Source organism: Crocodylus porosus, unplaced genomic scaffold (genome assembly GCF_001723895.1).
Source record: "Crocodylus porosus isolate Cpor-Errol unplaced genomic scaffold, CroPor_comp1, whole genome shotgun sequence".
Lineage (NCBI taxonomy): Eukaryota > Metazoa > Chordata > Crocodylia > Crocodylidae > Crocodylus > Crocodylus porosus.
The window spans coordinates 175,014,440-175,038,160 of record NW_017728906.1 but is presented as its reverse complement, the minus strand read 5'-3'; the positions used below and the strand labels follow the sequence as shown (position 1 = coordinate 175,038,160).

At 43.4% G+C, this 23,721-nt stretch overlaps 1 protein-coding gene across 2 annotated transcripts in view; it reads right to left on the bottom strand.

Moving 5' to 3' along the window:
* The window catches only part of LOC109306711 (alkylated DNA repair protein alkB homolog 8-like), a 53,098-nt gene that overhangs the window by 15,158 nt on the left and 14,219 nt on the right, over positions 1–23,721 (bottom strand). For both annotated transcript variants that reach the window (XM_019530247.1, XM_019530248.1), the window contains exons 4-7: positions 18,825–18,956; positions 16,875–16,970; positions 14,257–14,361; positions 13,498–13,568 (exon numbers count right to left, since the gene is read on the bottom strand). In XM_019530247.1, the coding sequence (XP_019385792.1) occupies positions 13,498–13,568; positions 14,257–14,361; positions 16,875–16,970; positions 18,825–18,956 (404 nt within the window). The remainder of the gene's footprint in view (positions 1–13,497; positions 13,569–14,256; positions 14,362–16,874; positions 16,971–18,824; positions 18,957–23,721) is intronic.

Genomic DNA, 23,721 nt, shown 5'->3' with positions numbered 1-23,721 from the left:
AAGACTCATCTGCAGGATTGAGTCACATATATGTGCACAGTGCCCTGTAATTAAATAGAAAGATGCTCTTAAACTTCATTACTTCCAAGTTTCCAGTCTCAGAATTCTAAGTGGCACTAGATTATGCGATACGAGATTATTTCACAAAATAGGACCTTGGCAAAGTGCTTTATCAAATCCATCCAGGTATTTACATTGCACACATGGTATATGAACATGTTTCAGCAGCTGGAACTATGATAAAACTGAAATCTTCACGTGCTTCTTGTCCTCAAGCCACAGAACACAAACAGTGAACTAATCCCTTTATAACATTTACACCAAAATGATGCCCGTGACTGTACCTACTGTGTACTTACATCGGTGATTCTCAACCTTTTTAGACTCAAGACACCTCTTAGAAAACACCAGCTCTTACTTTTCAGTTGCTTTTTGACTACAGAAAAATAATACAACAATTCTTCAGTCGCAAAGAACTCAGATTACAACAGGTCAGAATGTTCTTGACACTATGAATTCCTATTTGAAGTCTCTGGGTTTATCTTGTGAATCATGTTTGCACAACAAACAGTGCTAATATTACATGGCACTCTGCATCACCCTGAAAGGATCTCAAGGCATCCTAGTGTGCCAAACCACCCTAGTTGAGAATCACTGACCTATGTACTCTTCAATGAACAGACTTTTCTTCAACAAAAGCATTCCCTTTTCCATCAGAATTCTGTACTACCACATTTCTGGTCCTTCAAGTTATGTGGCGTTCACCCTGTTTGATTATACCACCTGATGTGCTTATGTTAACTCTTTCTTTTAATTGTCAGCCATAACATTGCAAGGGGCAAGAATTCTTGTGTGTTATATCTTTTATTGGCTTTTGTAGCACACTTGGATTTTACAAACCTAGTGGGCTTTTTCATAGTCATAATGGAGTGCTTTTAATGAATGAATGATAAAACCATATCAGGACTCCTAGATGCAGTTTCCTAGCTGCTCTTGAGCAAGTCACTTCCTTTTACTGCTTCATTTTCCTTCATCAACAGCGAAAGGATGACTTCCCTTTCCTACCTCATGGAAGAGCGCTGGCAGAAAGTCACTGCTGTTTATCAGACATTATGAAAATGCTTTTGAAGGCTCTGTAGAAGTTTGGCATATTAGGATTCTGTATCTCTAATGTCACAATTCCACCCAATGACCTCCCACTGCAACAGTCCTCATTTTATCAGTAGTTTTTAATATGTTTGCCTCAGCAATCAGTCAGCATTTATTTTCCCCCTACGTTTCTTTCCTCTTTGCTTTGGTACATTACACCAATGAAAAAATATACAAAAGAAGAGGCTAAAGGACTCACTATTTTGCAGTCTTCTTTTCCTGGCATGTTCGGATGTAATTCATCAGGCCTCTGTCACATCCCAGTCTCTTTCCCATGTTAAGCCTCAACACATTGAATATTAGAATTCTGCAGAAGGTAACTCCTGTTCCTGTAGCGAAGAGGTTAATTGGATTTTCATTGCTTTGCTCTCTCATCTGGCATAGTTATAACTTATTCCCTCTGGAAAATGCGATCCAGCCCCAGAATACGACCTTGAGCTGCTTCCGTGATTGCTGAGACAAAGACTCGGTCAGGTTTGCAGCAGTATCTACTTTACTAAATTTTGCTAACTCCCAATTTTCATCCTTTAATAAATGGCCCTACTAACTCCTGGCTCAGCTACTTGCTTTCTATTTACTAAAAGTTTAATACTGTTTAGTCTGCACCTTATTTCTTCTATTGACTTAGCTTCCCTTCACAACATCTTTTATACTCTTTGGGCGTGTCTACACCTGCATTTAAGCATGACTAAATGCAATATGCATTAAACTAATGCACATTAAGCAATTTTTGGCAGGTGCCTACTTGTGCAAGGACTTGGCATAAAGTTAGCGCCAAGACCCTAGTGGCTTGACAGACCCTGCACTCAAGTTAGTGCAAGGTCACATCTACACATGCATTAATGTACTTTAACTAATCACACTTAAGTTTGATACCTGCATTTGCAGGTGGATGCAATTCTACAAATTAATCAGGTTAAGCTACCCTGTACAGCAATATGCTTTACATTACTTGTCTGGTCCTAACACTGGTATAAATGTAGATTGCACTAATGTCAACTTGTCTAAGACCGGAGATTACAGATGGCAAATGTATGTTTAGATGTTCCTCCTTGCTATAACCATGCTCCTACCTCATCCATTTCACCATTTGTTCATCTGCTGACCCTTGTTATGTCTCTAAACTATAATTTTTCCAGAACAGGAACGGTCTTTGCTTCATACACCTGCCAAGTACTAGCACAGAGAACCTAAATTCTAGTGGCGCCCCTGGGTAATATGAAGAATAATGATTAAATGCATAATACTACAGGACAAAGAGCAAAGTGGATGCTGGCACTTATGCAATGGTCCTCCCACTTTATGGACCAAGGTCTGCAGACTCACCCCGCTTAGATCTGAAGATGGCAATACACTCCTTAAAGACGAGTCCATCAAAAACTGCTGAAAGGAGCTGGAAAGGCTCCTGAACTGAGAATCAACAGAGATTGATGAAACCATCAAATCAAACCCACAGCACCCAGTAAGAGAAGCACTTGCCAGTCCACCAACCTCTGAAGAAGTCCACCAGGCAATAAGACAGATGAAGAACAACAAAGCATCTGGCCCTGAAAGTATACTAGCTAAGGTCTTCAAATGTTGGAGGGGAAACTATGACCAGCAAGCTCCAAGCAGTTTCTCAAATCTGGAACACTGAGGAAATTCCCACTGACCTACAGAAACATTGTCACTGTTTTTAAAAAGGGAGATAAGTCTGCCTGTGGAAACTATCAAGGTATCACTCTCCTCTCCATCGCTGGGAAGATCCTCGCTCAAATTCTGCTGAACTGAAGATTTCCTCATGCCAAAGAAATCCTTCCCCAGTCTAAATGTACATTCAGACCATTGAGAGACACCACTGACACGATTTTTACAACCTGGCAGTTGCAGAAAAAATGCTGAGAACAATACCAGGAACTGTATGTGGCCTTTATCAATTTGACCAAAGCCTTTCACTCTGTTAACTTTGAAGCACTATGGAAGATCTTATCGAAGTTTGGCTGCCCAGGGAAATTTATCACCATCCTAAGACTCCTTCATGACCAGATGACTGTCTCCATCCTATGCAGTGGCTCTGCTATGGAGCCCTTTGCCATTCGAACTGACGTCAAGCGCAGCTGCGTAATCACACCAATTTTGGCATCAGGATGCTCATCTGTGACCATCTGTCATATGACATCAGCACTGACTACAGGATGGACAGGAACCTTTTCAATCTCTGCCACTTCCATGCCAAAATCAAAGTTACCTAGGCCTTGACAGTGGAACTTCAGTATGTCAATGACTGTTATCATTGCACATATGGAGGAGGATCTACAAATGGCCCTTAACTGCTTCTCAAGAATACCAATACCTGGGACTGACCCTTAACATCAGAAAAGCAAAGGTGTTTCACCATCTTGCTCTGGGCTAGTCAACCCCCCTGGCAAAGATCCTCATTGATGGACAGGAGCTGGAGAATGGTCAACACTTTACATACTTTGGCAGCCACCTCTCAGAGAAGGCCAACATTTATGAGGACATCTAGTATAGGATCTGATGTGCCAGCTCTGCCTTTGGACAACTGACTCATTGTGTGTTCAACTATCAAAACATCAGAACTTAAACCACGCTCATATTATATAAGTCTGTGGCAATCCCGAGTCTTTGCTATGGCTGTGAAGCCTGGGAGACCTACAAGGACCACCTGAAAAGCCCGGAACACCATCATTGCGCGACCTCTAGAAGATCCTTGACATACTGTCTGTATTCTTCATATGTAAACTACATGGTACTGAATAGCTATCTCAGCAAGATGAAAGGCTGAACTGATCTTTTCTAGGCTTGAAGAGGAGGTTGTAATGACTGCTACAACAGCTAGGGATTCCTAAATCACAGACATTATGGTCACTTTCCCTCCCATCTGTAGCTGAATGGTTTGGCCCTTTGAGAGAGAGCAGACAGCGGTGTTGTAAAGCCAGCTGCAGGCAGTTGGCTAACGAAGGAGTATTTAACTACTAGTTAAAAGCCTAGAGGACAGAACACAGGACAGTCAGCTAGGTGAAAGAGCAGTTTGTGGACAGGAGGCAAACTGGAACCCATACACTCGCTACTAGGAAGGAACCAAACAATGGTACTGGGCTAGAGCTAAAGGGCCCTTCTTACTGCCCAGAGAAGGACTACAAGCTTTGTTAGCTGGTTCATTTGTTTGGCTGATGCAAAAACTGTGTTTGTATTTAAAAGGACTGGCTAAAAAGCTCCCAAGGGGAGCAAGGCTAGGCTGCAAGGCAGCATGCACACTCATCTGCTTACACCACACCTCACCTGCTCTTTGTCATCTTTTTTCTGAAATCCCCAATACATCTTCTTTGCACTGCTGGGCAAAAGGGACATGTCAAGGACCCAGAGTATGACCTTAGATATACAGAAGCAACTAAACTAAAGGGAAAGCCTTTCCTCTGCAACCCAAATCATAATCCTTAAAGAGGCTATAAAAATAATGCAAATCATCTTCTTAATCAACATTGTCTCTGTAGGGCAATGAATGAAGCACGATTCAAACACGGCATGAAACCGAACAGATTTCTTTAAACACATCTGGGGAAATTGCTTTCTCCACTCATGTTATTTCTACATTTCTCTCCAAACATTCAAAAAATACCAAGGGTGCTTAAAACTTTTAAAATACTGCTTTTGTACACCAATTAAAAAAAACTTTTCAAAAAACCCCAAACCTAATAATAACAGTTAGGCAGCTGGTTTACTAAAACCACTGCTTTTCCTGCTAACTAGGATCATCTCCTTGTTCCCTTAGGCTTCTTTGTTCTTGTTTGCTTTGCCCAGCCATTTTCAATTCTCTTCCATTTTGAGTGGGGAACTCAGAGACTTTGTTAGAAGTTTGAATAGTGCCTTCCACAATAGGGCTTTGATGTCAGGCATCCTGTGGCAGGGCACTGGGGAGCACTTGCCACTAGAGACAGAAATTACATATAAACCACTTTAAGTGATCAGAAACTGGTTTAAACCTGTAACAGAGTAAGTTCAGTGCACATAAACCAGGTTCAAAATGGCCAAAATTTGTTTGAGATAAACCTGGTTGAATGTAGTATCAGACTTAACTGACTGAGTTCAAACCGGTTTATGGAACTTCCCAGACCACAGACCCCTTCCTGGTTCAAGTTAACCCAGAGTCCCCCAGCATCCCAACATGCTCTGCAGCCCTGGGCAGGGTTGTGCTCTCTGCTCTGGGAGAGCAAGGCTAGCTAGGCTTGGGTCCATGCCAGTGGGACAGGGAGGGGGAATTAAGGCCCTCCCTGGCCAGTTCACTTGAGGTTGCTGCCAGGGCTGACCACGCCCCCCCAAAAAAGCTTCCCTGTGGCTGAGGGCTGCTTTAGTGCCCCCCAGAGCCTGACCTGAGCCACTGCAGGCATGTGCCTGCATTTCCTGAATGTCTGTTCACTCACAGATTAGTTCAATCTAGGCAGGTTAAACTAACCTGCAAAGATAAATCAATATAGGCTCTGACTTTTTGAATGTCTGTCCTTAGCCTTTAAGGGGACCAAACCAAAGGGGACTTCCCTTGGAAGTAGAATGATCACCCTGTTAAAACAAACAAACTATGTTCAACGCAGCAGTGGTAGCCAGTGTCCGAAAAGCTAAAGTGAGATACTGTCTAAGCCACTTAGACTTTCAGACTAAAATCTGGAACACCAAGGTGAAGATGGCGACAGGAAGCTGGGAGGAACTGGGGAAAGGAACTAGGGAAAAATTGAAATGGACCTGGGATGGTAACAGTCCCCCTTCTTCCCTCCATAACCATCTTCTCTCTCAGACCCGTAATCAACCATCACTTCCTTCCTACAGCTCCTTCCCTAACAACAGATGGACCAAGGATTCATTTCATATACTTCACATGCTGGTTCAATTGTCTCCCTTAGAACCATCAGCTTTTCTCCTTATTTAAAAGCCCACCTGGAATCCAGCACTTCCCCTTTCCTCCCAGTCCCTGAGGTCAAAATTCCTTCCCATCCTGAAGACTCAATAGCTCTGTTTGGAAGATCCTTCAAAAATTAACTAGTATTTAAAAAAGTATGCACACACAGGTTTGTTGCTGCTCATAACAGGGATTCAGGGGTACAGCCCCAGTGGGTACAAACCATCAGAGTTCCATGGAGCACCGACAGTTTGCAGCACCTGCACATATATCCCACAACATACCCCCTCAATTCTAAACACTGCTGAGCAGGTCCCCAGTTATGCAACCTGACACAATGCTGTAGCATGTAAAGCACTCAGCTTCAAAGTCTGTCTGTCTTTACCCAATCTTTTGAACTCTATTGCTTTCTTGTGCTTCAGTATTATCAAAACCCAATTTAAATCCAGGAGAAACAATGCATCACACTATGGGCTTAACAAGTTAAGCTTGTTTCATTGCTTAAAGACTAATTGTGACTGGCTTCATGTATAGGCCTGAATTTTTAAATGAAATTTGCCATGGTCTTAAAATAGACTCCTATAACAATGGAGAACAACGTCACTGACTAGATGAAATTAACTTTCTTTATTGAATTCCAGAACTGAAGTATTACTGAAACGCAACAGCTAAAGATAACGACTTTCTAATGCCCTAGAGTTCAGCTTGTTCACTGTTAATTTGCAGCAGGCACCAGAGGTTTTATTTCATGTACTATGTACTTATCTTCCAAATAAAGAAAGGAGAATAAAATAAATTCTACTGATATCTCTCTTCCTAAAATTACAATCTATTAAAAATAAAACCAAAATAAAACAGAAAAACCTCAGCACTTCTTCAACAGATAACAAAACTGAGATTTCTAAGCTTGGATACAGCACTGCTTACCCAAAAAAGGTTTTGGATTCCATGGGAGGAGAGAGAGAAAGGCAATTCTAAATACAATTGTATAATGGCTACTCTAGTTAAAATGCAAGCTGTCTGAGTTTGTTCCTTTCATTACTGGAGCTTTCATAAGATCACAAAAAGATTGTTTTAAACCTTAAATAGCTGACAACTTACACCCACCCATCACCCCCCTCCCCCCTATCCCCAAAAAGACACACCACTCTGATGAACCCAGGAGGACACACTGGTTTTGTGTGTATTTTGTAAATATATAGGTGCACTATCTCGTTTGAAACAAGGCACATACAGGCCCCAATCTATCTCCTACTGAAGTCAGTGGCAAGGCTCCCATGGACCTAGATAGGGACTGCAGTAGGATTGTTTTTAGGACAGTTTTCCATATTCATACTCCCTATTACGTGGAAGCCAGTAAAAATTCTCTACAAAAAACACAATGGGATAACAAGCCACTTTTAAAAAAGCACTTCAGAGTCCACTACAAAATTCAATCCAAGCACTTAAATTTCAAACTAAAACTTTTAAGAGCCAGATGTGTGAAAAATTGGAAACAAAACCATGCTGTCTCAGCATGCAAAACAGGACAGTTTAGTATGAACTGAAGAAACAGAGTTTGTAGCTATGGACAAGAAACGACAGTGCTCTAGTTAACATCAGATCAACTTCATAAAGCAATTTTCTTAATTTTTTCTTAATTGTTCAGCAGCTGGGACTGTTCTCAGAATGCCAGAAAATCCAGAGAGATTTCCAGGACTTCAAGATCCATTCTGCTCTCTCATATGCAGGTAGGCTTCAGGTGCAATTGCTGGCCAATTACATCTGGACTATACAAGTTTTTGAAAAACCAATAGTTAACTGCACTCATTATCAGGAGAAAGTTGTACTGAGCCCAATATCTTCCCCATTATCATGTTACTTGTCTAATTTCCAAAGTCTTATTAGGTGTGGGCTAATACAGAGGCTCTACAGAACTGTGGTCAACAGCAATAAGGCTCCCCTTTCACCTCTTACTCTAATGTGGCCACAGGGTGGAGACCACAGGGTATCTTCTTGTCAGCAAGCAAGAAGCTGGAAAGAACATGGAGAGAAGCAAGAAAATGGGAGGAGACCTGGCTCCGATTTCTCCACTCAGTACTCAGCAGGCCTGGACATACTTACAGAGACAGAGAACAAGCTGCTCCACAGAGAAAGGGTGCATTAACTTACTCCTCTCCTTGAGCATGCAGGCAGTAGAAGGTAGACTGCAACTCACCAAATCACGGTTAATTCTTTGGCCTGTTCCTAGAGCAGTGAAACTGTGTGCTATCCCACCCTTAGGACAGACATAACATTACAACCCAATAAACGGATAAGACCAGGAAATCCCTTTCCTTAATACCAGCCAGGAAATCCATTGCTTGCTGATGAGAGCTTTAGGGGAAGTCAAGAGAAATGGGAGGTTTTCTTCCTTTGTGAAGCTATAGGGAAGATGGTATGCAATATGCTGGTTACCAAATGCAGAGTGGAGAGATGGAAGCCAAGTTTCCCTCAAATGCTCTCTCAGTTTAGGCCCCTAGTAGTAAATGCAAGAATTCCTGCAGTTTGCAGTGTGTATTCACAAAGGTGGAAGGCTGCACCAATTTAGTTCATTCTTTCAGATCAATTATATAATTCCAATATTAAATGTTTGGGAGAAACTTAAAAAATTCCCTGCTCCCAGCTGCTGTTTTGGGCATCCTGAGAGAGATGCTTGAGACTGTCAAGACTACCTTGGAATCCCTGCTTCCCTAGTCTGCCTCATACAGCTCTTTTCTAGGCTGCAGCTGTGTTCTAGGCAGCAAGAAAGTGACTACACTGTACCACTATCAGGGTTTATAGTCAGAAGATCTGAAATCGGGGAGGGGTGGGAAATCTCATCCCCACAAGATAGAATTAAGTTATACACCAGGGTATTTCTACACCTTCTTCTGAAGCAACCGTAATATAACAGTGTCAAAACAAGACACGAACTGAGAGGGGCCACTGATTTGCAACTGGTGTTGCAATTCCTCTGTTTCTGCTTTTTAAATAATGTACCAAAGCTAACTTGGGTTTATTCATGACATGTCAAATTAAATCAATTTCAGGAATAGAAAATGAAAAATGTTGAGCTCCTTCTTGCAACCACTGCATATCTGCAAAAGGAAATCCTGACATCTTTCACAGGCTTAAACCATAACTTTTCTCAAGATTGCCAAGCTGGCCTCATGCTGAATCCATGCTCTTTGAATAAAAGACTGTAACTTATGCATCTCTAGAGACACCCAATGGAGGCAATGAAAACAACAGCTACTACAAAACAAGGTGGAAGCTACTTTAAAGAAGGCATCTGTTCCCCATTTTACAGCATCCTATTAAATGATGCTAATGGGGGGAAGTGGGAGACAGACGACTTGCTATCAAGCCTTCTAAGCCCCTATGATACGCATCACCCCAAATGCTTCTCTTTTCTCTGTTGTGCTGCTTTCTGAATAAAATTGAATGCAGCACTGCAAAGTTTGCATGGTTATTATACTCATCATTTATCTGCAGTAACTTCTAAAGGCAGCTGATTTATTATGACCTTATGGAGCCCAATAGGATAGTATAGTACCGCTATTCTCCATTGTAATTATCTGAGGAATAACAAAGATTAGGGAACTATTTTAGGTAACTCCTATTGGATCTGATAGGTACTGGGCACTTCCAGTAAGCCTCAACTCTACTGATGTATGCTGAGATGAGACACTGCATCTCAGTGCTATGCACTTCCCTCTGCATTTTCTTTCCCTCTTTAAATCTCTCCATTTTCCTCAACTGCTTTTAAGCCTCCCTCCCCATTTCCTTAAGCTTTTCTCCCTGACCTTCAAAGACAAGTTTGGTCTGTTGGCACCTCATTATGGGGACACGTGCTGTCCTGAATAAAGGTTTTATTTTCTGTACTGCTCCTTACTTCATAATACAGATGTGAGTTTGAACAGCAAAAGGAAAACTGCTCAGTGAGGAAAGGGATGATTGTGAAAAGTATGCCTCATGACATTTGTTTGCTACGTGACATTTTGAAGCAAATAGCTCAAAGGTTTCAAAAGGAATTCTGGTCGAGCAGTTATGATCCTAGGTTAGGACACTAGGTACTTGGGTTCAAATCCCTTCTCTGCCGTGGACTTCCTGTGCAAATTTAGGCAAGTCATTTGGCATCAGGTGCCCACATGTACAATGGCAATAACATTATACCTCACAAGTGTGTTGCAAAGATAAATATTTTAAGTCATGGGTTGGCAATGTTTTTGGGAAGTGCCCAAAACACCCGCAACCTTGCCTTGTAAAATATTAGCGTGCCAAAGGTAGAAGATGCCAGGGGAGCTGTGAGGGGCACGATCCTTGTTGTGGCAGCAACAGCCCCAGCCACCAAGGCATGTGTGCCAAGCAAAATGGTTCTATGTGCCACACTTTGATACCCATGCCAAGCATTGCCTACCCCTATTTTAAGTAATGGGAGGCATTAAAATACTACAGGGGTTATAAAAGCACCTATTATAGAAAGATTTTTTAAAAATTAGCTATTTGCATTAAAGGAACAGTATTCTGCCAGTGTACTTGCTGGGTACAATGTTATAAAACCACATGATAAGCTGGTCAACGGGTAAAGGTGAGAAAGAAATATTTTTCCAGGGCTTAGTATAATCATGAAGTATATATATTCATTATGGTTTTTCTTCCTCTGATGCATCTAGTATTGGCCAGGCTTGAAAATAGGACACTGAATCAGACAGACTCCAGTCTGTTTCTTTAGGGAAGTTCTTATTCTTTCGAGAAGAATTAGAAAAAGATTAGCTATATAACTATGATTATGGGTTTTTTTCTCATCATGGATACAGCCAGCTGGAATAAGATGCGACAAACCAGAAAAGGATACAACATGCAGACTGAAAATAGAACTAAAAAAGCTAGGTCTATCATGTCTTAGTCAGATAGAGCAAATGTACTAAGAGATGCAAATGGGCATCCCAGGAAATGTGCTAGTTAAAAAGTAAAAGGACGGGGGGAACAAAAGATGAATACAGAACTGTGCTGATGTAAAAGTACCGCAATAATATGTCATTAATGAAGTGTATAATTTTTATATATGGAAAACTACAGCAAGAATAAAGTTGGATGCACAGAAGAAATGCTGCAATAGCCAATTTCATATTGCTACAGGTGAGAGTCATGTTTTAAATGCAGATGAAGATCCACATGGGAAGAAAAAGATATTACAGAAATATAAAATTACCAGAAGGAGAGACTATCAAATAGTGCAAAATTTTATGGGGCACTGGCTGGTTTATTAGCCCCTAAATGCTCTCTTTGGCTGCCTTCATCAGAACACTATGTTAATAGCCCATTAGGAAAATATATTACAACTTGGAGACCTATTCAACAGACTATTTCCAATGCCCATGTCCAAGATATCTACCAAAGACTTAGGTCTGCCTGTTTCCCCGATTAAAACATATGAATTCCAATTTTCAACAATGGCACAACACTCCAAGCAGCCCACTTCCAGAAAATGCTTGTATTTCTCAGGTGATCAAAATCACTCTGCCTTCAGCCCCTGGTTTAAGAATATCACCAAGGTGTGCTGTAATATAATCACCCAGAACTGCACTGCCTATGGTGTCTCGTCACTGAAGTAATATAGGCTATGAACCAAAGTCAGTTTTTAATTGAAAAAGAAGGTGCCAGCTGCCCAGGGCCCCAGGCCCAGCTGAAACAGGATAAAAAATTATATCGGCACTAGTACACTTTGTAAAAAGAAAAACAACTGAACTTTTTTTTTTTAAATCTACAAAGCAAAGTTAGCTGTAGCTTTGGTAATGTTCATCTTCTACTCAACCTCTAAAATACTCAGCATGCATGAAAAATTAAACTGGGAAGGAGTTGATCACTTGAGGGGATGGATTAGGGGACAAAGAGCCTCTTACCTCTAAGCAACCATTTCAGAGAACTGAAATGGACTCTCAGCCTATTCCCTAGTGGAGGAGTTCACAACTGGCAGGATCAAGCCAGCCAAGAGACTGGATCTAGCTCAAGGTAGCTCAGGGAATCAGCAGCACATTCCAGCCACAGCAGCAGAGGAAGTGTCCCCAGGGTGGTAGTGCCTGCCACATCCAATTTATTCTCTTTGCTACAGCAGACGCAGCATGTCTAAGGTTGGTCCTAGCATCTATCTTTAGACATCAGTTCTCCTTGCAGCACCTGCTGATCACCAGGGGATGCAGGTGGTGGGTCATAACCACAGCAGGTGGTGGGTCATAACCAGGGGCCCACAGCGACTAAAAGGCCTGCCCGAGTGGACAGGTGTCCCACGTTGTTAAAAGCAGCAACACAGCAGACTAGATGACGAGCCTCAAAAACAAGGCTTGTGGGACTGCTGACTGGCACTTGATCTCACTCTGCAGATACAGCTCTGCACAGACACATGCTCACACTCTTTGTGCTCTAATGCCTGAAGAAGCAAATGGTAGAATGTGTCACTCATGTGTGCAGTCATTAGTTCATGAGGCCCCACTGAAATAAGACTATTATTGGACCCTGCTTGCACTTGATGATGCTATTTATACAGCACCAGGACATTTGTGGCAAGTAACAGAGTTATATATCTATTTCCCTGTCTCAGAAACCTATGGAAACTGTGAAGAGTTGTGGAAGATAGCACATATAAATATGGCAGAATAGAGAAAGGCTTTTAAAAATTATTTGAAGGGTGATGGAGGAGGGCATTCAGCAAAGGTTTGGGGTGAGGCTATTCTAAGTCCAAGGGGAAGTATAAGAAATACAAACAAGAGAGTGCATGCCAAGGTGGTCTCATCCCTTGGGGACAGGTGCAGTAAAACCTTGAAGGGGAACTTGTAGAGAAGCTGGAAGATCTGGATTATTTTCCCAGCGCTGCCAGTGACCTGCTCCAGGACCTTAATCAGCCACTTCCCCTCTGACTGCCTTTGTCCCTTCTCACTTTTTGTCTGGATGTTGTTTCTGTTGTAAGGTCATTAGAGTAGGGACAACAATTGTGTGGTTGTACAGAGCATAGCCCAAGTGAAGCTCAGATCCCAGCTGAAAAGTTTAGGTGCTACTGTAACACAAATGAAAGAGCAGGGATATTTTAGGCAGACCAGCAGGAGCAGAGGACGATGTATGAAGAAGTGAGGTGAGAGGCTTAATACAAGAGCAATATTGTAAAGTATGCATACAAACCTGAGGAAGGACAACAAAGAACTGGGTCCCGGGACCTTAAAACAGCCAAGAGTTACCTGTATGGTAAAATCCTAGTACCAATGAAATCAACAATAAAGCTCCCTGCAACTTTAACGAAGCCAGGATTTTAGGCCCAGTGTCACATGGTTACTTTAACATGCTAGCATCCATGAGTAGAGTGAAAAAATACCATGCAAAAGATACAACCTTTTATTAAATGCTAAGAACTTTGCTTTTGTATTGTTCAAACATCCAACATATATAAAAAATAATAAATTTACCTCAGCACCTAAACTGAGAGAGAGAATTTCATCCTCAAAAGCAGAATGTGTGTCAATATGAGGAGGAATTCCTGCGTAACAAAAATCACAAAGTGTTGTCAAAACAATAATGCTAAGTATCACAGTTGGCAAGTCCTATTTCCATGGCTATTTATCTGTACATATTTAAGACATAGTTTTGATTCACAGACTTCAGAACTAAGTAGAAAAGAGCTGCCTGCAACACAGTAAAAAAGCATGCACCTCCCTTTCAATCTGTTCCTTGATCAGGAGTAGCTATAAACAGGAAAAACATTCTGCATATCACAGTTAGCTGTACTAGTCTACTTACATGCAAACAACCACACTAAGGATTTTCCTTTAATTCAGAATTAGGGTCACATCCATGATACAAATACAGCCCTATAAGAGAGAAATCAGAACCTGCTTCCATCTCTTTTTCATTTGAAAAAGACATGGACTGTTTACCTCTTCAGATCACCAACTCTTCCATGCTACATTCATCTTAAGAGCCAAGAGCCAGATTCCATTTTCATATACTTTAGCACCAAAACTGTACCTCTAATTGCAAGTTTCCAAGTTAGGAAAACTGAATCCTGACATTGGCCTTTATTAAAAAAAAAAAAAACTCTGTTCAGGAGTGTGAACTGCAAGTGGACAGGTAATCTCTCTCCCTGAGTCGGGGCTACCAGGGACAGTTTTTGGTTAACAATCCTAAAAAATAGGTTTGATTTTTTTTAAAAAAACAAATATACTTACCTTGTCCAGGTTCATACTGGTTTACTGTCAATTGATCAGGTTTATGTTTGATATATTCTTGTCTCAAGCACTTCTCCAGGAGCATATTGCAAATTTCAGGAATACCTATTTTGACATACAAAAGTCTAAACAAAACATTTTCTTTTTTTTTTTCTGTTCATGACAGATGAGAAATCAAAATCTTGGACAAAATCCATAGAATTCTGATCAAATATCTTTAGTAAAAATAGCCTTGTAGGCCAATGTACTTTGTCTTTTATGCAGGTAATTCTGAATTTGTTATGGCACACACATGGAAAGTTCTTGTTAGAGTCATAAAAATAGTGTTTGTATCTGTAAATTCTAGTACCCTTAATAAGTGTGCACCAGACCCTGGTGTTACTAAAAACAATGGCAAATCTCCACTGGTCAGATAATGTGGGCTGCACACAGGTATATAATTCTTAGGTATACAGACTAAGAAACCGAGTTGAGACTCATAAAAAGTGTGTTAATGATTTATACAATAAATTAAAATAGGGTTTCTAATAAAACTATTTTTATTAGTATTGAGTATTTTCATCAGTAACATGCAAGAATAAAACATCACAGTTCTTTAGTGAGCCTGTAGTTTGCTCTGTCGTTATTAGATGTTTACCTGTAGTTATTAGATAACTTGTGATATTCAGCTATGCAATGTTCAAAACCACTGTGATAAAAATATTAGGAAATACTTTTTACAGCAATCTATTAATAATTAATATTGTTATTTCTTTTTCTGACTCCCTCCATTGGTCCCTCCACCTGTGTTCTTTTCGCATTCCAACCAGAATGTGAAAAAGTGACCAGAAAACAGCAAATATAAATGAATGCTTTTATGATTAAATACAATTTCAGCTGCAGAAGTGCAATTTAACTAGAACCAATGCAACAGAAACTATGCACCTGTGTTTCTCTTTCATTGTGATTTTATTCCATATTTTATTATTTTTCTAGATAAAGTTACAAAGCATCTTACTTTACTTCTCTAACTCAAAACTCTCAGGCCCAAATGGAACATTTTTCAGAAACTTTCTATCACTGTAAAATGACTCCCTTTTATATTGAAAGTAGACTCTGGGGAACATGTATTCAGCCATTTCCAGGTTATTTAACGAGGTAACAAATATATTACATACACATATATTTTCTAGCATAAAAATAAATGTAATCCTTTTTGATTTAATATTAATTAAAAAATGCTGAACTGCTGAAGTTCAAAATGCACATTTGACTAGTAACCAATGAAAGTCAACAGCCATGTGGGTTTTAAAAATACAATTAGACATGGTTAATATGGCTTCATGCCTGCACCACAAAAGCTGACGGCTAAGGCACTGATTCAGAAAAGCATCACTATTGAAGAAGGGTGCTCAAGCATATGTTTAATTTCCAGTAAAGTTAACTCAGGGGTGCGCAGTTATTTGGACTGGAGGTGCACTTAAGGAATTTTGGTGAGCTGTTGAGGGCTGAGGGATGGTGGGAGATGCTGTCCCAACCCCCAGCCTCAGCCCCCTGTCACAGCTGTTTATATCACCCAGCGGAGAGGGTGGGGAGAGCTGGGAGATGCCAATTGATTATATATGGCCCCAGGCACATCTGCCTTATACCCACCACCAGGGATACCAGATGGAGCAGGCAAACAGGGATCAGGATTGCAGGGCAGCGACAGTGCAGGGACAGGGCCTGAGGCAGGCCCGTAAACCACTCCCTGCACATCCCTGTGACAGGCAATGGTTCCACAGGCAGCAGCCAGCCCCTGCCCGCAGAACCAGCGCCCATTGCAGGGATATGTAGGGAGTGGATTGCAGCTCTACCCCAGGCCTCAGCCCTGCACTCTCAGTGTCCCATGCTCCTGGCCCCATCCCAGCCCAACTGTCCCACTCCTGAACCCCACTGCCTGCCCACCTCCAGCCCCATCCCATCCCATCCAGCAGAAGTGCACCCTGCCCACAGGGGTCCCAGGCCAGTTTTCATGGAGACGCTGCCCATCCACTCCATCCAGCACCCCTGGTGGTGGGTACAGGGTGGACAGGCTGGGGTGCTCAGGCAGTGGGGCTGGATCCAGCAGTAGAGAAACTGGCAGTGGCAGCTGGAAGGAGCTGCCACCGCAGGGGTTGCCAAGAAGCCAAATCTGGTTGCTGCACCATCCCTGCCCCGCTGCTGCACCACTCAGCATGCCCAAGAGGCACACATAGGGATAGGATGGGCTGCACTCTGCACCACACAGCACCTCCACATACAGGGACAGTGGAACCAGCTGCATAGACCATGGCCTGGGCTCCCCCTGCACCTGAGCTGAGCGGGTGGACGGACTGTCACAGGCTGGATCCAGCCCATGAGCCATATTTTACCCACACAAGTTAACTAGACCTTAAGTACATATTTAAGTACCTTCCTGAGGGCATGGGCAAAAGAACTGATGTGTGTAGCTTGTCACAGAACAAAGTAGTCTTGTGTCACACACTCATGCCCTTAGTTGCATGACTTAATAGGGTACTTCACTGATGTTGATGGTAGATTCTAGCTATTACTAGATCTATCTGAACAGATTTAAAACCAATGTCTTTTAAGGTGTCTGCTAAAAACAAAACTCTTACCTCCAAGCAGTGGTTTATCTTTATCCACATTATTGTTATCATATCGAAACTCATAGCCAAAATGCTTTACTCTTCTGTGTTTTAAAGACTTTTGTGCTGCAAAGTAAAACAAGTGAATATAAAAATATTAGAACAGATTTGATATTTCATCAAATAGGCTAGGCCTATTCCATATAACCTCTGTTCAGACCAAAATTTTTTTTCACAAGCTGGTAAGAACTATGGTGGCCCTCAAGATAGTACAATTCAAAACTTCTATAAAACAAGGGTATAAACAGACACTGCCAAAGGAAGTGGTTCAGCTGAAGCAAAACTCATGTCATCCAATGTTCAAGAATTCCTCAAGTCCCTTGCTCCCCTTCATCTCCTTGCTGGGACCAATGGGTCATGCAGAAGCATGGATCAGCAGAGATTTCAGCATAGAGCAGAGCAGAGGTGTTGAGCAGTGTGGGACACCAAGAATTTCCAGCGCCCCATGCCTCCAAGCTGGGACATGCACCACATCCCATACTAACCTGTGCTTCACAGGGAGGCATGGAGAAGTGCAGGTCCCAGCAGAGACATGGGACAGCAGGAATTCCCCATGTTCCACACCAACCTGCACATCCTGGCCCATGCTGATCAATGCCTCTGCATGAAGCATGAGTCAGTGCAGGACCCAATGTAGATCCCCACAAGGAGAAACAAGGTTATGAGTCCCTGCATAGAGGCATGGATTGCCAGCAATTACCCAAGTCCTGCGCCCCCACATCAGGACCCAAGTGGGCTTTCCCCCACTTACAGAGTTGTGCCTTTGCATATCATGGGGCAGGTCTCTATAAGTGGGGTACCCTGAATTTCTGTGCATACAGAGAGGTACCCCCAATATTCACTGGGACAGATCTCTGTAGGCAGGTGCTCCTGAGGTTTAAAGGATCTGATCCTGCAGGGGAATTTCCGAGGTGCCACAGAGCAAATAAACATTTGCCACAATGAAGTAGCATTACTTAACATTACGTTTTGTTGTTGCCACTGATCTAAAGCGACTGCATGCTGCATAGAATTCAGGACTGCAGTTGTGCATACTGCATTCATCTATCCCTAGCAGTATACCAGTTTCCCCCAATCCATGGTTTAATGGGTTTTTTTTCCTGTCCTGATACCTGGATAAGCACATAACATGGGCTTCTGAGTATGCAACAGGCTCCTACTTTGTTTGCATCATGATACCATATTCTTACTAAGGTCAACATAATGCTCTATACCATGATGAGTCGTCAAAGTTATTTTCCTAATTAGCTTCTCAATTCCTAAATAACTGGCTTTAAGATATTTAATTCTACAGAGCACAACTGAAACTACATGAGCAGCTAGAGTGGGAGTTTCTTTGGTGACAAAAAAAAAAATCAGCTTTCAGATAGGATACCAAAGTATTGGCATGACATTTCTCAAAACACTTAACAGTTGAGCCTGCTGTTAGGAAATGACTCTAGCTCAGTGATTTTCAACCAGGGTGCTATGACACCCTGGGGTGCACTGACATCCTTTCAAGGGTGCTGTAGGATGCCATGCAATGTTAGCACTATTAGATGTACAAGCATAATTCACAAGATCAACCCAGAGGTTTCAAATAGGAAAAAACATTCTGACCTGTTGTGATTTAAGTTCTTCTGTTGCAAAGAACTGCTCTATTATTTTTCTCTAGTCAAAAAAAATAAAAAATTAAGAACTGGCATTTTCTGAGTGGTGCCTCATGTCTGAAAAGACTGAGAACCACTGTTCTACCTAGCTGCCTGTGGAAATAAATCCTTCCAAAGGCATCACTTTACACCACACATTTCTCGATATTTGTATCTTTATTATATATGACTCAATTTTACAAGTGCTATACCGAAGATGGTATCTTACAGAAATGAAGTGATATAAAATAACAGCGTGCAGATAATTTTAGCTTTCCTTCGTTTTACTCACCATTTTGAATGACTTCATCTCCTGTCCAATCAATACTCTCCAACATCATTCTTTCTTCCTCAGGAGAAACGAACTCATCAACCACCTTCAGACCTGGAGGCAAATTTGTAGGCATAATATCCTCCCAGTGCACTGCAGATACAGGAAAAAGAAAATAGTGCTGCTGTCCGTGGAAAGTGACCTGTTTGTGCCCCTTAGGCTAAAATGATATTTTACTACCATTGTGCAACATGTGATAAATGTTTAAATTGATCATCAACTGAATTAATGAACATGCTTAGCAGCACTAAGGGATTTGGTGGTAGGGGTCTGCTACAGACCCTCCCACACCAAGTGGAAGAACTAGATTTGGAACTCCTGAGGCAGCTCTCGGAAACCATGAAGACTAAGGAGGCGGTAGTCATGGGGGACCTAAACTACCCTGACATCTCCTGGGAGACACAAACAGCAAATTCCCACCATTCACACAGGTTCCTATCCTGTGTACAGGACCTCCACCTGAAGCAGGAGGTACATGGTCCCACTAGAGGGAATGCCTTACTGGTCCTGGTATTGGCAACAGTGGATGACATGGTAGTGTCATCCTACAGGTCAGTGATCACCTGGAGGACAGTGACCACCAAATAATAGAATTCATCATAAGGCATCGAGTAGGTAAGGTAACTAGTAGGGTGGAAGTGCTAGACTTTAGGAAGGCTTACTTCAGCGAGCTCAGGCGTTTAGTCAATGACTGCAGAGTAAGAGATTTGGCGAGATGGGAGCTCAAGAAGGGTGGCTGTGCCTTAAGGAAATGATCCTTCGGGCACAGAGGAAGACGATCCTGATGCGGGGGAAAAGAGGGAAAGGGGCCCTTTATATATATCCTTGCACACCCCCACCCCAGGTGTCCCTGGCCTTTTTAAGCTCGTCCTTCCAGTGCCGGGGTTAGTCTCGTCCCAAGAGGCTGCGCCCTCACTGACGCCGGGGCCTGCACCCTCAAAAGGCTGCACCCTCACTGGCGCCGGGGTCTGCGCCCCCAAAAATGAGGCTTCCTCCATTCCCTAATAGCCTTACCCAAACCTCCGGTTGTAAACAGTAAACAAAAAGCTCAAGCCCCTAGGCTGTAACATAAATTCAAGCTGTCTGGCTCTAATAACATTCGCCACTCCAGGGTTTCTCCCTCTCACCAGTATCGCCTTGTTCAGTCATTCTGGCCCTATCCTTTTCCTCAATCCGGCAGAGTTCCTACCTCCATGGCTGCTGGCAGGGAACTCTCCCCTGGCCCCAGCCCTGGGGTCTAAATGGTAGCCAGGCCCTGCCCCTTCCAGTCAGCTGACCGCTCACTGGCTCTCTCCAGTTGCCCTAGCAACCAGCACCTCATTGCTCCCAAGAGTAGCAGGCACCTTAGTGCCCTGCTACATATACAAACACGGTGTAAGAGAGAATCCTGTACCAAGGTTCTGACAGTGTAAACAGACAAAGGATAGGAGAAACGGAGTGTCACTGCCTCTATTTTACAACTGGGAAATAAATGTGGAGCAAGATCAAGATCGATCAGATGTCCAAGGTCAGATAGGAAATCTAATGGACAGCAATTGATCCCCTTGCCCCCACAATTCCCAATCTATTTCTTTTGCAACAAATCGTTTCTTACTATTCCACAGTAAATTATTTGGAACCTGCATCCCTCAGACTTCTCTCAATGTGCTTCAGTTGCACTCACTTGCACTAAGGAGCAACAGAAACTAGCAAGTAGGTAGGGGAGATGGCTTGGGAGAATTCCCAAGCAGACAAAAGCACTATTTCCAGCACCAATCCAGAGCTGTCTGCTGTACCTAAACACTAGTTTCCGGTGTGCATGTGAAAGTGAGCGAGGGGGCAAAGTTTACCTTTTCACCAGCTCCTGGGTTGGGAAGCAGGCTGTACAGACATAACTCCTGTCTCACCCAGTGAGACCAGATTTCATGGTATGCGGTAAGATGCCCCTCAAGATTTGACTTATTGGGTCAGTTGAATGCTTCTGCTATTATAGATTTCACAGACATTAGGGCTGGACCTCGGAAGATCATCGAGTTGAGTCCCCCCGCCCAAAGGGCAGGAAGTCAGCTGGGGTCATAGGATCCCAACAAGATAAGCATCCAATTTAAACTTGAAGGTGTTCAAAGTAGGTGCTTAAAATACCTCTGATGGCAGGCTATTCCAGACCTTGAGAGCTCAGACAGTAAAGAAATTCTTCCTTATGTTCAGCTGAAATGGTCTTATAGTAGTTTATAACCATTCAACCTCATCATCCCATGGGGTGCTCTGGTGAGAAAACGTTCCCCCAGATACTGATGGTCACTCCCGATAAACTCATAGGTGGCCATCAGATCACCCTTAAGCCTGCACTTTTCCAAGCTAAAAAGCCTCGAAGATCTCAGCTTATCGTCGTAAGGTCTGTTTTCCTGACCTCTGATCATACATGTGGCTCTTCTCTGGACTCTCTCAAGCTTCTCCACACCCTATTTGAATTGCGGGGCCCAAAACTGGACGCAGTACTCCAGCTGCAGCCTCACCAAGGCCAAGTACAAGGGGAGAATGACGTCCCGGGATTTGCTTGAGAAGCATCTATGGATGCAAGCCAGCATTTTGGTCACTTTACTAGCCGCAGCATCGCATTGCAGGCTCATGTTCATCTTGTGGTCAATCATGACCCCCAAGTCTCTTTCTTCCATAGTGCTAGCCAGTGTAGCACTGCCAAGCCTATAAGGATGCTGCAGGTTTTTCCTCCCACGGTGGAGAACCTTGCATTTTTCAGTGTTAAACACCATCAGATTCTCATTTGCCCATCTGCTGAGCCTGTCCAGGTCAGACTGAATCGCCTTCCTGTCTTCAGATGTGGATGCTTTGCCTCAAAGTTTGGTGTCATCAGCAAACTTGGCCAGTCCGCTTCTGACTCCAATGTCCACATCATTAATGAAGACGTTGAACAATATGGGTCCAAGGACAGAGCCTTGGGGGACCCCACTGGTCACAGGGCACCATGATTAGTGACTTTTGTCTAGGTCCGACCACGGAGCCAATTAGATAGCCAGCGGATCATGATGGACCGAAGGCCACAACTGGTCATTTTCGCCAAGAGGTGATCATGGGATACTGGATTGAAGGCTTTTTTGAAGTCAAGATATATGACATCAATCCCTTCTCCCTTGTCCAGGTGATAGATCACCTGGTCATTAAAGGAAATGAGATTGGTTAAGCAAGACCTACCCGCAACAAACCTGTGCTGGCTATCCCTCAGGATGTTGGCATCGGCTAGTCTATTAAGGATGGCCTCCTTAATAAACTTTTCTAAGATCTTCCCTGGGATAGAAGTCAGGCTTATGGGCCTATAGTTTTCCAGATCCACTTTCCTCCCTTTCTTGAAGACTGGCACCACGTTGGCCTTCTTCCAGTCTTTGGGCACTACACCGGAGCACCAGGAGTTCTCAAAGATCCGTGCCAGAGGCTGGGCTATGATGCTCACCAGCTCCTTGAGTACCCTGGGGTGTAGATTGTCAGGGCCGGCTGACTTTAAGGTATCCAGCCTCTCAAGGTGTTCCTTTACGAGGTCAGCATTGATGGAGGGCAAGGGATCTCCCTCACCCAGACCTCCCTGTCCTGTAGCGGACATGGGCGTCCCATTGGACTGATGAAAGATGGATGCAAAGTACCCATTTAATAGGTTGGCTTTTTCCTGGGTGTCAGTTGTCAGTTGTCCCATCTGGTTCAACAGGGATCCAATGTTGCCCTTGCTTCTCCTCCAGCTCCCCACAAGGACTTCAGTGTTGCTGACTGACTTGCCAGCTTTACAGTGGATGGTGAAGGTGATCAGCTCGTGGTTGCTGTCACCCAGCTTCCCATCGATCACTAGGTCACCGATTAGGTCATCCCCAGTAGCCAGTACCAGGTCAAGAAGTGCTTTACCTCTCATTGGCCCATAGACTTCTTGAGTCAGGTATAGGTCATCCACGCACAAGAGGAAGCTTTGCGACCACTCAGATTTTTCTGAGTGATCCTCCCACGAGATGTCCGGATAATTGAAGTCACCCATGACAACCATGGTCCTGGAGCATGCGGCCTGAGCCAGTTCCCAGGCAAACTCCTGGTCAAGCTCTTGACTTTTGGGTGGGAGGTCTGTAGTAGACTCCCACTGTTGTGTCCCCTGTGCCATGTTCCCCATGGATTTTAACCCAGAGCGTCTCCAGTCATCTACCCTGGTTGCCAACATCAGCTTGCAGGAACGCGTAGCTTTAACATAGACAGCTACACCCCCGCCCTTTTTGTCAACACGATCCCTCCTGTACAGGGTATAGCCATCTATACCCATGGTCCAGTCATGTGTGGAGTCCCACCAGGTCTCCGTTATCCCTGTGAAATCACAATTATTTGCATTAAATCAGGAGGACGAGTTCCTCCTGCTCATTCCCCAAGCTCCTGGCATTTGTGTACAGGCAGGCAAGTGTCCCCTTTGGGGCTCTTGCCTTGCCCACAGACTGTACCAGGCCTAGGGCAGGGGTGAGCTCCCTTAAGTGCCTTGGCCTGCTGGCTTTGTAAGGGTTGCTCAGCAGGTCAACAGTGGCGGTAGTCCCCCCCCGTCTCCCAGTGGGCTTATTTTAAAGACTGGTGAAGCAGGTCAGCCAATCTGGCTGAGAAGAGCCTCCTCCCCCCGGGGGAGAGAGGTAGAGGCCATCTCTTCCTAGTAGCTCGCTGCCTCTCTTGCCAAAGAGTGGGCTGTGGTCATGGAAGCCAAAGCCTTCCCAATGACACCAGCGCCAGAGTCTTTGATTCACTACCTGGATCCTCCTCTCCCTCCTCAGCCCATACTCCGGGACTGGGAGAATCGAAGAGAACACCACCTGTGCCCCCAGACCCTTTAGCCCTGCTCCCAAATTCCTGT